The sequence below is a fragment of the Lingula anatina genome, chromosome 3 (assembly GCF_051362555.1).
Source record: "Lingula anatina isolate TDL-2025a chromosome 3, LinAna3.0, whole genome shotgun sequence".
Taxonomy (NCBI): domain Eukaryota; kingdom Metazoa; phylum Brachiopoda; class Lingulata; order Lingulida; family Lingulidae; genus Lingula; species Lingula anatina.
Window position 1 is genome coordinate 33,304,304 of NC_141769.1, and position 16,580 is coordinate 33,320,883.

Consider the following 16,580-nt stretch of genomic DNA (forward strand, 5'->3'; position numbering starts at 1 on the left):
CTTAGAACTTGATAAAAAATGGGTTAATATCAATTACAGTAATACAAAGTAGTATATTAGTTTATGAAGCCCATTTCTACACAAAGAGACCAAATGTAAGTGATTTGTCTTTATTTTTCTCGCTCCTACAAAATTACAAAAGGCAAAATAAAACACATTCCTCTTCATCAGGAATAAATTGTAACTGCAGTGATAATTTGACAGTCAGATTGTTCTCCAAGGCTCTGGCTCCCATTTCACTAATCAGATGAGAAAGAAAGAAATAATACAAACGTGATGACTTTTTTTTCAAAGAGGATCACAAATTTCTATGATGATAGCAGATTTCTTTGCCACAATATAATCAAAACTTACACATACACGAAATATAAATCGATATCACAGACTTTTCTTTTGGAACAGTAACATAAAACTATATGGAAAAACATCTTGAAAGTTAAAACTGGTCCAAAAGATAATTATCCTCATTCAGTTTTTTCCCCTTATACAAGCAGTCTTGCAGCCAGTTAAGTTTTACAATCTTCAAGTCTTCATTTTCTTCACTCCACCTCTGGAAAATCTATTAAATAAATTGAGAAATATATTGGTTTAATTTACCTTGACTACATGAGGTGTCACTTTAATGTCATTATGATTACTGTAATCAAGCCAGGAATTAATAGTTGATCTCTGAACAGGAAAGATATCTTTTTTTAAAAAGATTAACAATACATTCGGACCTATCTGGCTACCAGCAACAATAACAGTATTTCTTGCAGCTTTCTGAAATGATAACCACCTTGAAGCTGTAACATTTCCAGGTAAAATGATAGACCGGAAGTTGATGTCTGCTTTATATATGAAACCAATTGTCAATTGCACAAATTGCAATTATGCATCCACTTTTCAACAAAAACACGGGTTAAATATTTATTTTTGCTAAGATTTATAATCAAAATGTTCCTAAATTTTTCAACATCTACCTCAGTGTCTTCTTGCTTCTCACCGTTGATGAGTATGTGTGTTGTGCTTTCATCCACGTCTCTGGAGACGTCTCCATCATAAGTGAACATTGTTAAAGAATTATAACACACTTGGAATAAATGAAAATTGATTTAAAAGACCTTATTTCACTCTGAAGCTATGATCTTAACAGGATAACAACTGTTCATTTTGGCCAAAAAAAAAAAAAATTTTTTTTTTCCTGGGGTAAATGGCAATTTTCCCAAACTTGCCAATGGTTAATGAATCCATTTCTACATTCAAAGTTAGTTCCTGTTTGATTTCTAAACATACGTAAAGCCATCTATGGAGGTCACATGGTCCTATGACAAACACTGATTTCAGAATAATTGCTATGACTGCTGTTTTTGTTTTAAAATAGAAAATCAATTTCCACGAGTTGTTTACAATGTATTTATTGTAAAATATAGATCTCTTAGAAAGAGTTGTTATCCCTTTAAGAAGACAGTGGCTGACAATTTCTCCACTGCAACTGGATAAAATCAAAACTTCTCAACTTGCTGATAAACAACTAAACATGGAAGTAGTCTTGAGCTTTGAGTGCAATTAGGTTAACTGAATGACACACACTGGTTTAATCACCAACATTTCTGTATTGCAATCAATATCATCAAAACTCAGCAAGAGTCCCCACAGAGTTTGGTCAATCTTAGTAAATCGGGGCTCTGTAACTCGAAATCATTGCAAATTGTGACTGAACAAAAGTGTCTCTTTTCCATAACTCAGAATTTACTCGCCCCATATAATAGCCTCAAAATGTAAGGTGAAATTGCTATTCGCAATTCGCGATGAGATCAAGTTAGGGAGCCCAGTAGTCTGATCTCCAGTATTGGTAAAAGGATATGCTACAAGGTATCTCTTCAGTTTCTTGGCTTCTTTTTCAGGAATGTGGTGAAAGTATGCGTTCACTCCCTGCATGTAAACTGGGAGGGAGGAGCTGGAGGAGGCACTGGGGACTTTGTCACTTGGTTTTCTCTCTGGAAAAGAACAATGGACAAGAATGAATGAATGGTGTTTCAGAGAGAAAGTTAAATCCCTAAAAAGATGGAGACTTGTGTGCAAAGGATGAACCATCAATTGACCGAGAGAGATAAAATGGCAGAAGAATGAGAGAGAGAGAAATTGACAGAAGAGAGAAAAATTGACAGAGAAAGAGTCTGAGTATGAGAGAGGTTTCTTACTAGATTTTTGCTCACAATCGTCCGAGTGCCTTCGTTTTGCTGCTTTTTTTCTGGGATAATAGTATCTTAGTTCAAGTAAAGGTGAATATTCCTACATTTCTAAAGTTATTACGGGAGACTGAGATAATTGCTGAATATTAAAAATGCACTACACAACATTGAAAGTACAAAGGACCAAGGAATAAATTTTTAATTAAAAAGTTACTTAAAAGTTTTCACTCAAAATGTGCTTCAACTTTCTTATCATGCTTGAAGACAACAAAATTTTAAAGCTATAAAACTTAATATTGTTTGCAAGATTTTAAATAAATTAAACCTGCAGATTTATTAAGCCTCCAGCATGGAACTAACAAAATCCAAAGGATACATGTATGTCGGAATGCCCTTTGCTGCTAGCCATTTTCTGATGAGGCGCTCCGTGCCGTACCAGTTGAACCCAGGGGTATTGTAGCCTATCCTGGGGAGATGGACACTGGCTAAAAACACCCAGAACAATTGAATGTCACTACCAGAACATCTCAACAAAATAATAACAGATTCATCAGGCAAAACTCACAACTGCGTTAAGAATTGGTTTATAATTGATTGAACGAATCAAGTAATTTCGTTTCCATAATTCTCTTCGTGATTTCTATAATCTCTCTTCAGATCAAACAGCAAAATTACCATTTCTCTGTTTGGCAACTTTATATAACCTCTGAAGTCCCTCCTCCAGTGCTGGAAGCTTTATTCCAGACAACTTGTTCTTTCTGTCTCTGTGTTGTGTGACTATCAGGGCAGCCTAGTGTGGAGACAATATATAGCACTAATAAACTTAGTATGAAGACAACAGACATGGGCATTTTCAAGATGGTAGACCCCACACCCCACCCTCATATTGCCATTTTTGGTCACTTCCTACAAAATTCAGCAATGTTTTAAAACTAATTTATTCACATGGAGGACATTCCCTAGAAAGATGATAACCCCAGCTCATCTATGTTACATTTTGATAATAAAGAAAAGAGGGACAGTTTTCTGATTTATTGACTGGGATCTATCCTACCCTGCGCTTTTGATAAAGACATGTTAACCCTAAATTCCATATTGGTGTTCTAGCTTTGGATTTAATTACAATTTAAATACTTATGTAAGTACAGTGGCAGAGAACAACAATTCCTTAATTAATACATATTTATGCACGGAGCAAAAAATAAAAAGTAAAATAAAATAAAATATACAAATGCCCAATGCAATACTTTAAAAAATGATCATCTTTATGGGTTATATATACATATTGAATCATGCAAAGAGAATTCTAATTGTCAATTTGTAACAGATAACTGTCTATAGCTACAGACTGTCAGTAGCCTATTACAAGTTACATAAATAATTCACATGTGGTATTCATACTTTTGCTGATCAGTGTATATTTAGAGTGGATTAAGTCAGTAATTCCTACCATATCGCTTCCCTTCTCTCTACTCTGAAGATCATCCACTTGTATGATGTGTGTATCACCCAGCGCTAAGTCTGGAAGTACACATAATACATATTACAACATAGCCACTTTTCCTCTAACATTCTTCAGCAGAAAAAAGAGAATGAAAATAAATGAAAAGGGGTGAATTCTTTAACTTTGAGGTAAATTTCTAAAAGGATGAATTATAAAGTGCTCTGCTGTAAAAATGCTCAACTCGTTGTCCTGAATTGCCTTAGGTGACAACAACTTCTGAAATATAATTTAACAAAATCATAGATGTACTGTTTATCACTGAATTACTGACTACCTCTCATGCTGCCTGCCAGTTCATACTGTATTTCTGGCTGTTGTGATCTGGCAGAGAGAGCTGAGAACAAACCTCCAGACCCCCAGTTGCCAGAGTCATCTGAAAGTAAACAATAAACATTTTATTTCTATGTATGACATCCCAAGTTTTTAGTAAAGGAAGATCAGCAAACAGTGGCAGATTTGGGGGGGGGGGGGGATGATCAGGTGGGTACTGATTCCCCCCTCCCCCTTCAACTTCTGAAAAAAAAATCACACCAATGGTTCCCTCTTGAAATTGGAATTTTGACTAGCTGAATCATTGTTTTAAAACGCACCAAATGGCACTGCTTACCCTCTAAAATAAAAAAAACTTTATGGTTCCCTTCCTCGGCACGGAACCCAACCCCAACATAATTTATCTAGGAAAAATATTTTTGATCAGTGGCTATAATTTAAAACACCAGTGTCAACAAATATTATTACAAGTATAAATAACACCAATATTAGACAGTGTTCAATTGTAATTGAAAATACTATGGCTAATAAAAGAAATGTAGTCTGGTCAAGTGTGCCCATGTACCAGAATCATACTTACCCACACAATGTACTATAAAGGCATCTTCATCTCCTGTGTGACTAGGATGTGTGACATCACCACTGACATAACAAATCTGTTGAGAACCTCCCCCATCTTCCTCCTCCTCTTCCTCCCCCTCGCTGTCCAGTTCTACATTACAGGAGGTGTAGTTGTTTGCGGCCCACTTCTCTTCCCTGAATTTCATGTGTGAAAGAATTTATCAAAATAGAATGATTATGAACTGGAAGTATATATATGATGTACTGTAATTACACTGTTTATTTTAGTAATATATCTTTAAGAATTTTACAATAGAACGTGTGTAATTATATTGTTTGCAAGGGAATTTTGCAATATTTTCTCCCATCAAATGTGTGCAGCAATGACATACAATAATCTTTGTTCTATCAATATCATAAGGCCCGTAGCCATGGGGGGTTCGAAAGAACCACCCCTTTTGCTGGGAAAAGGTTCACTCTGGGTAAAATTTGATCTAGGTACATGAAGTTTTTATGGGAAAAGGTCCACTTTTTCAAAAAAAAGAACCCCCCTTTTGAAATTGCTGGCTACGGGCCTGATCATATCCACAAATCTCCCTTTAACATATTTAAGACTAAAACCAAAGGAAAACCAATATCTGTCAAACAAATTCTTGCAAGGGAGTTCATGTATACAGTACACTATTTCACTCTTCACCTTTTCGCAGATAATGACATGTGTGCAGGGTTAAACCACTGACTGCATTCTGGTTAACCCCACAAGTTCATCATCGGGAATAGGCATGCACATGTACAACCATTGCAAATGGGTTTACCGCACTTGCACGTCCATGAAAAGCTGAATTAATTATAAACCAATTTCTCTCCCTCCCTCTCACTATTTAGTTATTCTAGAACAAGGCAGCAAAGCTGTCAAATGTACAGACAAAAAACAGAAAATAAAGATGCAAAAAAGGTCATTTTGTCAATTTTGATGCAATAATAAATAATGCTTATAATAGCACTGTCAGTCAACACTGAATTTTAATCTTGCACAACAGGTAACATGGTCAATAACAGGAGCGGACCCAGAGATATTTTCTGACAGTATAAAGGAAAACAACAAAACTAGAAAAGCACTTTGAGAGTGCAGACCTCTGCCAAGGCAGCAATTGTTGATTATATTGATAATTGATTGATTATTGATCCGGACCACCACCAAAAATTAATCATTGTCCTCTTTGGCCCACTCCCGACAGTTCCTGAAAATTTCTGCAAAATCAGTCCATAACTTTTTGTGTTATGTGGATGACAGACAAACAGGGGTGAAAATATAACCTCCTTGGCAGAGCTTGAGGTAAATATAATTCCAATGAAGCTGCTATTCAAACTTTTAATCTTCCAGTTTGATATATATATATATATATATATATATATATATATATATATATATATATATATATATATATATATATTTAAAACTTATTTGCAATATTAAACAAAATTTACCTGCATAATTATCACTGCTTCCTTATTATTAATCTAGCAAAGAGCTTTACCTTTGGGAGTTTACAGGGAAATATCAACAAGTGTGCTTTACGTAATCTCATTTAATGGCCTATTAAAGCAAATGACTTTATAACTCTGAAATTAATCTAGTGATACCCAAGGGTAATTTACAGACTGACCCACTCAAAGGTCTTCAGGCCCATAAGTCACACCTTAAGAAAAGCACAAAACCATAATGCCCAAAATAGGAGACTACCAATCCTGATGCAATAATACATTATGTTTAACTGCACAGTCAACATCAACTTATGCACAACAGGTAACACAGACGAAAGTAAAAGCATAAGGCTTCAGGCCCATCAGAGTTCAAGTTTATACTTAGAAAGTGCCAGAATGAGAAAAATGAAAATTTCACAAAAAATGCATAAATACAATAAACATGATAATCCGATAGAGCTGGTTTTCTCATGAGCTGAAGGCCAATCCTAAAAATCGTACTTGTAAGTTTAAAATTATAATAAGTAGCACAGTTTTCTTTTCATAATGTTTGCAGTAGCAGTGCAAAAAGATTGTCAATTTTGATGTAACATTACATAATAAATTAGAGAATAATTATCACCAATTTTTGTTTATTGACTATAAATAGGATGGACATGTAGAAAATATGATTACCATTTGGCTTCATGTCCATGGGAGCTCCGAGTCCCATAATGAATATGCCAAAAAAGATAATGAATATAACACTAAAATGTATAACTTCCAGAAAAAGAAGCCAATTAGACTGCTTTTCTAACTCAGGCTGCATTTTAGTCCTGTGTTTCTTTTTTGAAAGTTTGACAGTCATAAGTAACACGGTTTTTCCATAATGGTCATCAAGGCAGCAGCACCAAAAATTGTGTTTTCTGCTATTTTGATGCAACATTACATAATGCTTAACAGCATAATGACCATCGATTTTTAATAATAAAATATAAGTGTCATGGATTTTCACAAAATGTGACTAGCACGGGTCTTCAAGCCCGTGGAGGTTCTAAGTCGCACCTTGGAAATGCCAATATGTGAAAAATTAAATTTTCACAAAAAACTGTTTAATTGCCAGAAAAAATTACCAAACAGACTGCATTGACAACTGAAGCTGTATTTTAGACCCATGTTTCTTTCCTGTAAGTTTGAGAACAGTAATTGACATGATTTTTGTTAAATGGTCATCATGGGAGCAGTGCCCAAAATAGGGGTTTCTTCAAATTTTGATGCAACATTACATAATGTTTTACAGCATAATGACCATCAATTTTTAATTATAAAATATTAGTATCACGGATATTCAGGAAATGTGACAAGCAAAGGTCTTCAGGATCATGGAACTTCAAAGTCACACCTTGAAAATGCCAATAAGTGAAAAATTAAATTTTCACAAAAAACTGTTTAATTGCCAGAAAAATTTACCAAACAGACTGCATTGCCTACTGGAGCTGTATTTTAGTCCCATGTTTCTTTCCTGTAAGTTTGAGAACAGTAAGTGACATGATTTTCCTTAAATGGTCATCATGGGAGCAGTGCCCAAAATAGGGGTTTCTTCAAATTTTCATGCAATATTACATAATGTTTTACAGCATAATGACCATCAATTTTTAATTATAAAATATTAGTATCATGGTTATTCAGAAAATGTGACTAGCAAAAGCCTTCAGGCCCATGGAACTTCAAAGTCACATATTGAAAATGCCAAAATGTAAACAATACAGCACTGTTCTGAAATGGGTTTATTTCCATTTTTAACACTTTTTAAACATAAAACAAAATAAACAGTTTACTGCCATTTTTATATGACCAATGAAGAAAATTGATGAGATGGGAAAAGTATCAATAGAACAGTTTTAAATGCCCAACTTCCTCCATTCTGAGATTCTGAACATAGTGGATGAATGCATCTGACAAACTGCAATGATATGAGTTTATTTCCATTTTTGACACTTTATTACACAATACATGATAACAAGTTTACCATCGTTTTTACAAAATCAACTAACAATGTTGTAAAGATGCAGGAAATGCCAAACAAACACATTTACGTATCTTATTAGTTCAATAATGAGACTGTTAACATGCCTAAGAATTGAATGTGAGGAAATGTGAAAAAACAGCATTACCTTTTAAAATAATGGACTGATTATGCTGATTTTCAAACTCAACCTGCGTTTTAGTAAGATTGGCCCCTCCTGTGAGTATAATGACAATTGGCCAATCTGTTTTTCTTATATTGTGTTATCAGTGTTGCATATATACTGAAAAAAGTGAAAAAAAAACAGCATAAATTCCCTATAAGTGACCCGATCGTGCTGATTTTCGAATTTGACCTGCGTATTATGAATATTTATCAGTTCTGTAAGTTTCAAGCCAAAGGGTAAAACAGCTCTTCATTTATTGTGTTATCAGTGTTGCAAAAATGCTGAAAAAAAGTGAAAAAATAGCCTAAATTCACTAAAAATGACCCAATCATGCTGATTTTCGAACTTGACCTGCGTATTATGAATATTCATCAGTTCTGTAGGTTTCAAGCCAAAAGGTCAAATGGTTTTCCATTTATGGTGTTATCGGTGCTGCATATATGCTGAAAAAAGAGAATAAAAAATAGCCTAAATTCACTAAAAATGACCCAATCACGCTGATTTTCGAACTTGACCTGCGTATTATGTATATTCATCAGTTCTGTAAGTTTCAAGCCAAAAGGTAAAATGGTTTTCCACTTATCGTGTTATCGGTGCTGCATATATGCTGAAAAAAGTGAAAAAACAGCATAAATTCCCTATAAGTGACCCGATCATGCTGATTTTCGAACTCGACCTGCGTATTATGAATATTCATCAGTACTGTAAGTTTCAAGCCAAAAGGTACAATGGTTTTCCACATATCGTGTTATCGGTGCTGCATATATGTTGACAAAAGTGAAAAAACAGCATAAATTCCCTAAGAGTGACCCGATCATGCTGATTTTCGAACTTGACCTGCGTATTATGAATATTCATCAGTTCTGCAAGTTTCAAATCAAAAGGCAAAATGGTTTTCCACTTATCGTGTTATCGGTAAAAGTGCACGGCGACGGCGACGGCGGCGACGGCGACGACAGACGCAGATGATGGCTATATGTACAGACACATCTGTGTCTGTACATAAAAATGGTCATTTTCCCCAAAGTATTTACCTCCTCTGTCTTCTCTCCTGTGCTCGTCTCACCTCCTCCTCCTCTGCTTCTTGAGCTCTTCTAGCTGCTGTCTCTGCTCTCTGATATTGTATAAAAATTGTCAATGTATTAAGCAAGTTATGCCTCTTATATCTAAGTTATAAAACAGATAGTCATGAAGGATAATAGTCTACATGATTACCAAAAAGAGTAGCAATTAAGTTAAGTGAAAAATGTCTTTTTTCATCATGCTGAAACAGCATCAGACTTTCAACATGTCTGGATTTTTTTTTTCAATTTTTGCTATAATTATAGTCAAAATAACATGCAGCTTTAAAATGATGACAAGAACTTCACCTTTCTTTTCCTCTCTTCCTTCTCTTCCTCTGTGAGTTGTTTCCGGGGCTTTCTTGGAACATCAGGGAGTGCACTCAGCAGAAGACCTTTCTTCTTTCGTAGACTGCGCTCTGCTGAGGTGCTCTCTTCAAGTTTTGCCACTTCAGCTGTAAAAATATTATGTACACAAATATGTAATCATCAGTAAATGAATAAAACCAAATAAAAACATCTCATTTTTCAACAGATTTTGGGCTGAAGAAATAAATGATCTCTAACATTTTATCTGTCTAAGTGCAAAGAGAGTATCAAAGTGAAAAGTAAAACAAATTACTCCAATAATGTTTATTTCACAATATGAATACTATTATTCACTTCATTATATTTTTTGTGTAAATGACAATAGCAAAAATCTTAACAGTTGATAAAAAACTCTGTAGCCTAAGTTTTTAAAGTGAGAAGATTTGAGTCTTTTATAATCTCACCTGCCAGCAGCTGATCAAATGCTTTCTTGTCATCATCTGAGGATCCCTTGGAATAATCCTTGCCTTCAAACACATACATGTTCTCTACATCATCACTGCCCTCTTCTTCATCAGCCTGGAAACAGAAAGGTCAAGGTGAAGGTCAAATATAAGCTCCAGATATATGATAATACCCTTAGAATGTGTACAGTTAGATTAAAAATATATATTTATAAAATATAAATAACCATTTAGAATCAGCCTTTTATGAAAATGGTTTCAAATGTTTTGGTAATCAGCATATATCAACAAAAGAATTGACTTGTGAAATTTTATAACACAGTGTCACTTAATCTTTCATTTTTCTTATCAGGCTGTCATGACTCCAATAACAAAAAACGAAGGAACTGATGTGATATGTAAAACTTTTTTCCAGGAATTGATGTATTACAAAAAACAATTCCAGGACAGCACCATTACCAATTCCGCTGCTGTCTGCTCTACATCTTCTGACTGCCAATGTCCCTTCTTTGTGGGTCCAAGGATTTGATCAAAGTCCACCTCTTCCAGGGTTCCCTCCTCACTCTCAAACAGTTGGTCCACCCCAAACTTTAATATGTCCTGTAGCTGCAGGGAAAACACAGAATTAAAATAATAATTATTATAACAGTTAAGAAAAGACACCTGTAAGATAAATCTGATACATTCTGAATCGTAATATTTTGAAATTCTTTGCTTAAAAGCTACAGTTTGTCCTAATCTTAATATCAATATCCTGCACAACATCTGTATTCTAGTTGGAATTTATTTTTTCATTACACCACTCTGGCAGGCAAGGCAGTGATACCATTTCATCAATTTTGAAATTTCAAAAGGTAATGTCCCGCAAAATATATAGCAGGGGTGAAAATATCTAAATTTTCCATTTGGAATTTTTTTCTAGAAATATCTAAAGACGATCCCCCTTATGAAATATCTCTTTATTAAACCATACCTGAATGCTGTCATCTGCAATCAGTGCCTCCTTGTTCACAGACCCCGCCCCCAAAGAAAACTGCCCACCTTCAATCACAGACTGTGTGAGCTTTAACTTGGCCTCGGCTCTTCTGAGGACTATTTCTTCCACTGTGCTGCGGCCGATCAAACGCAGCACCTTGACAGCTCTGGGAATGTATTACATGATGAAAAATTTAGAAAATAATTCAAAACAAAACAGACTCATACCCATTTTGTGTATAACAACAAATAAAATGCTATCTTTAATGAAGATACAAGAAAAAATGCCAGTTTTACCTTTTCTGGCCAAAATAGCAAGAATCCCCTTGGAGATAGTTCGCTCCACAGTTAGTATGATCGGGTCTGGGAATGGTCCCTTTAATGAAGATACAAGAAAAAGTTTTACCTTTTCTGGCCAATCCTATGGGCGCGTGCTGCCGCCTGTAGGTCATTCTGTGGATTAAAGTCGCTGTCTACGAATATCACAGTATCTGCCGAGACGAGGTTCAAACCCTGGCCACCTGAATATAATAATATGTCAATTTTAACAAAGTCCCTCTTCTTTAGAAGATAATGTTTCTGAATTCATGGTCTTATCATCAGCAGCCCAAACAACTCTCACCTGACAATTTCAGTTTGACTGATTTTAAAATAAATTATCTACTTGTATGGTAACATACGTTTTAGAATCAAAACTTTAAGTGTTCTCGCTTTGGAGGAAAGCACTATAATGTTAATGCATATGCAATTTTTATCTTCAATTAACTTTTGATAGATTATGGTGGCATAATGATAAATTTTTTGGATCCTCAAAATAACATCGGATATTTTTAAATAGTGTATTGAAAAATGACAGCATTTTTTTTATCAAAACGTGTCGGGTCCAACAAAAATTACAAAAAGACTGCATATGCAAAAGCACTGACCACCCTTCCAACTGGACAACAACTCTACCTGCTTTTGTGCTGAGTAAAAAGATAAAAGTATCGTCCTGTTGATTGAAGTTCTGAACAGCAAGAAATCTTTCTTCTCCTCTTACTGAGCCATCCAATCTCTCATAGGAATAGCCTAGGAAGACAAAAACAAGTAAAGTTATAGAAAGTGTAGAGATATCATAGTAATAGCTGGCATAAGAGTAAAGTTGTCTTTATATACGAGGGCAGACGGCCGTTTAAAGGGGTCTTATCGACGAGACCAAAGCCCATGTTGTCATCTGACACATCACACACGCATGCACGCACACACACACACACACACACACACACTGTGCACCTACCTCTATATCCCAGATAATCCTGTATAATGTCCAACATTCTGGTCATCTGAGAGAACAGCAGGACCTTGTGTCCACGTGGCCGGAGGTAGGCCAGTAACTGGTCGATGAGGACCAGCTTGCCACTGGCCTCTACCAGGTGCTCTCCGAGTTCAAACGGCTCTGGTTCCACTCCTGTGATAATATAACAGGATAAATGGTCAGAAAAAATAAATTAAGAAATAAAGAGGGATATGGACTCTTTATTTATACAATTAATAGAAATTACTTCATACCTACATTTGCAGGGCTTGACACTAACTTTTTTCTCCATTAGTCCCTTGGACTAGTGAGGTCTGGTAAAAATTACAAGGGTTACTTGGCATATTAAATTTTACTTGCCTTTCAAACCAGTAACCCTTGAGATTCACTGGCCTGAGATCAGTTTTCAGTAGCCCGATCCAGGGGGCCACCTTTAACGTCAAGCCTGATTGGTCAGTGTACAGTTCAAAGAAACCCGTTGCAAACTCACCATCAAAGAGGTAGGGGTGGTCCACACACTTCCTCAGCTGCATCAGGATGTTCATCAGGCGTGTCTTTGGTGGTCCGTAAGGGTTGCCGCTTTCAAAGGCCTCTGAACATCAATACAAAGCAAATAGTTTGCAGCTCATAGTTTAAATGATAAATGACATGTACATTACAGGGTGAAAGTTGGTACAAGTTATAAACCTGAAATTGTAGATAGGGGCTAAGGGTGATCAAAATGGAGAATAAAAAATGCTCAAAATGAAGACTGATAATACGGAAATCTGTCAAAATCCAGAAAACCTTCACCAATGCAAATAATTATGATAAACAGCAAATTAAAAGCCAAAATTCACAAAGTAATCTACATACCAGTGTCTTTGGTGAGAATAGCTTTGTAGTACTTCTTCTGCAGTGCTGTCAGACCGTGGTATAACACCACTTCTGACTTCTTGGGAAGATCTTTAAGAACCTCGTTTTTCACTCGCCTCAGAATAAATGGCTTCAGCAGTTTGTGCAGGTCATTGCGGTCTGGAAACCAAGGAGTTTATGTGAAATATATTCAACATTTAAAAACATTTATACAGTTCATTTATTAAAATCAGTGACTATAATGACAGAGCAAGAAATCTATAGTTTTGATGAAAACTAAAGTACATGCCTTCATTAACTCATGTTTAAAGAGCTCCACAGTTGTATCACAAATAGTAATAACAAACAGATGAAATTTTAAGTAAAATTGAGTGATGTAAATACATTGATAAATCAAGGGGATGAGAAGGTCACAAAAACTGAGGGAAGGTTTGCTCTGAAGCCCAAAGAAGCATGGTTCTTATAAATTATAACCTATTTTGAAATGATCCTAAACTGCCCCCCCCCTTTTTTTCCGCAAACATAACTTAGTTCCAGTAGCAGGGGAACAGGAAGGCAGTCTTTTTTTATTTACTTTATTTTATCTCGAATGCCAATTTGAAAAAAACACAGAACTCAACTAGTGACATGCAAATTTTGAAATTATTATTTAATTTTTTCATGGTAGTACCTAACAGGTTTATGACTAAAAAAAAAAAAAAAAATCCTTGGCAACATGTACCCAAAGTTATTCAAATGCTGTTCTACCTTTACTACTGTTGTCCACATCGCTGTATCTGTCTAGAAACTCCTCCAGATATCTCCACTTGAACACGTGTGGTGCCACAAAACACAGCAGTGAGTACAGCTCTGTAAGGTTGTTTTGTATTGGGGTGCCAGTAAGGAGAATATGATGCTCAATGGTAAACTGAAGTTATAAGACAGGTCCAAGTAAGTCTTCTCTCCAAAATGTGGAGAATGCTATATATCTAAAAATAATTGTAGAGTGTATGAACAAATTTTATCTTTTGTTTCAGTTCCAGTGTGTCTGCTTCTCAATTTCCAAATTTCTGGATATGCACAGCTTAACCTTCATGGTCTAGTGGTACCAAACAATTTAAAAAATATTCATTAATTTTTTCAATCTTTTCATCAGACAGAGGATATACTTTGGTAACTGAATGAATACTGTCACCCAAAATTACATTCAAATATACAAAATTTTTAACATTATCTATTTATCTCATCTTACTCCTTTCAGTGTCTGGTGAAGCAAAGATTCCTGGTTCTTCAGTCTGTGTGCCTCGTCCACCACTAGAGTGCGCCATGGTATTTCAGCCAAAAAACTAGAATCCTTCAGACACACCTTCAATCAAATAGAATCAGCTTATAATGTACCACTTATTAGTGGTTAAACAAACTTATTTCAAAATTCTAAGAGATTTTTTGTTGAAATAGTACATTGTAGGCCAGGTGGTCAGGACTGGTTTGTAACTCGGGGCCTATGCTTAATCTGAATTCTTGCAACTTCCCAAACTTGAAACATGAATCAGTTTGGATTGAGAAATTCTGTTTTTTCTCAACAGTTAAATGTGCTGTCTTAACAAAGTTATTTGCTTTGAATAAATGTAAACAGGAATTAATGGCACAAACGTGTCATAAATCAAGGCAGTAACATGTGGGTCCATTCAGAACCAGCTGATCCGGGGACTAAGTGGTCCATGGATCAAATATGGCGCACATTTGACAATGGATTCCTGCCTCCCACATGTGCAGTCCCTGCAGAGGCAAAGCAATTAAATCTCGGCATGCTTTCAAGTGGGTAGGCCATATTTGATCCATGGACTAGTTAGTCTCCACTCATCTGGTTCTGAACAGGCCCTTATTACATATGGCAACACATGACACACCTCATATGTTGTCAGCAGCACATGGAAGGGGTAGTGACTGCCCTCTTTCTCTTCCTTGACTTTATCCCTCAGCTCCCCCCTGGTGTCCTTGTCTCCCAGATAACTCAACAATTTCAGCTTTGGGGCAAATCTTGAAAGTGGGTACAATAAAGGAAAACAAGCAAACTTAAAATTCATGTGAATTTATCATTAAACTATCCGTAAGGTGTGTTGCTAATTACATATGACAACTAGACCAACTAATGAGTCATCTAAATTTCAACATCAATGCCACATATGACATTTTAATTCCTTCAATTTGACAGTTTACTGATAATGCCCTTGATAAAATTCTAATAAAATAAGTCTTCTGTTCTCTCAATATGCCTCATGTTTTTTTTTTAAGGGAATTAAGGTCTTCTAATATCCCACTAGTATCCACAAACCCCACCTGTTCAGTTCATCTTTCCAGTTCCCTATGACAGACAAGGGACACAGAATGAGGTGTGGTCCATGGTTCTTCTTGCTGCCATACAGGTACACTAGGAAGGATATTGTCTGAAGGAGATAGGAATAATCTGGCTAATATGTTATGAAAAAAAAAAGTTTAATTCATGATTCATTTCATAGCTTTAGAATCCTGACCCTAGAACCCTTTTTTTTTATGTCATTATTAAATTTACCAAATATGATTAAATTGAACAAAAAAAAAAAAAAAAAAAAAGTGCATAATGAAATAAGGGTTACATGTAAATATTTGTACTGTGGACCACGAAAGACGGTTCTACAAACCTGACACGTTTTCCCAAGCCCCATTTCATCTCCCAGAATACAGCCGTGGGACCTTGCATATCTCTGTATCAGCCAGTTGACTCCAGACAGCTGGTATGGCCTTAGTTTTATACCTGTCCAGGTGTTGAATTATCAAAATAATGAATAATAAGTGTGCCTAAGGGGTCGACCATTTTATTATGATATTTACAAGTATCAAAGAGTAGGTATTTTCTAGACCCCCTTTCAAAATGTACAAGGCAAAACTCACTTGGGTGTAGATTATCATTTCTATTATTTTTCTAAAAGCGCACACACACACACACACTGAGAGAGAGAGAGAGAGAGAGAGAGAGAGACTAGCATTCTTAATTCATTAACGACACGTACTTTTGTCAGTTAAGAATTTTACACATTTAAAACAGAAAGCTGTAAACATGGCATATGACTCCGAAATCGAATGTTTCAAGGCAGTAATGGAGGAAAGCCCCAACGAAATGTTCTACACATGTACCTTCGAGGCCGAATTTCTCTAGGTCAGCTCCGTTCACACTTTCTCCGACATCTGCAGAACACAAGTCTTCCACACGTTTTCTTATCCGGTCCATCTCTTACAATTTCACTATTGACGGTGGAATGAAACACATCTTTTTAAATAGTCACCTATGAGTATGAGACAGGACACCTGCCCGCCCGGGCAGAGCATATCACAGTTAGGCACCTTTTGAACGACCTTGACCTTTTATGAGGTAGTTCGGCATTATACTCGATGCATGCGCAGTTGATATCTCCCCAATTGGGGGAAGGGGGGGGGGGGG

General features: G+C 35.8%; 1 protein-coding gene across 1 annotated transcript; it reads right to left on the reverse strand.

The window, feature by feature from the left end:
• Window positions 1–94: 94 nt before the first annotated feature.
• On the reverse strand, window positions 95–16,486 carry LOC106167452 (ATP-dependent chromatin remodeler CHD1L). Its single transcript, XM_013546238.2, has 25 exons — window positions 16,277–16,486; window positions 15,784–15,896; window positions 15,443–15,549; window positions 15,013–15,142; window positions 14,355–14,468; window positions 13,871–14,030; window positions 13,124–13,282; window positions 12,759–12,860; window positions 12,251–12,421; window positions 11,929–12,042; window positions 11,381–11,495; window positions 10,973–11,141; window positions 10,459–10,605; window positions 10,000–10,114; window positions 9,536–9,681; window positions 9,200–9,279; window positions 4,529–4,704; window positions 3,953–4,051; window positions 3,625–3,695; window positions 2,850–2,964; window positions 2,551–2,659; window positions 2,184–2,248; window positions 1,847–1,979; window positions 963–1,044; window positions 95–559 (listed from the first exon to the last, which is right to left on the reverse strand). The coding sequence occupies exons 1-25, from the start codon at window positions 16,368–16,370 to the stop codon at window positions 437–439; spliced, it is 3,009 nt and encodes a 1,002-aa protein (XP_013401692.2). The 5' UTR covers window positions 16,371–16,486; the 3' UTR covers window positions 95–436.
• Window positions 16,487–16,580: the final 94 nt, after the last annotated feature.

Bases quoted from the DNA above. Each gene is read 5' to 3' on its own strand.
- LOC106167452 (XM_013546238.2), bottom strand. From the start codon at position 16,370: ATGGACCGGATAAGAAAACGTGTGGAAGACTTGTGTTCTGCAGATGTC. The intron at 12,043-12,250 runs GTAGGTGCACAG...TTGTCTTCCTAG, and splicing joins GGATTATCTGGGATATAGAG to GCTATTCCTATGAGAGATTG. The intron at 11,142-11,380 runs GTAAAACTTTTT...ATACATTCCCAG, and splicing joins CATAGGATTGGCCAGAAAAG to AGCTGTCAAGGTGCTGCGTT.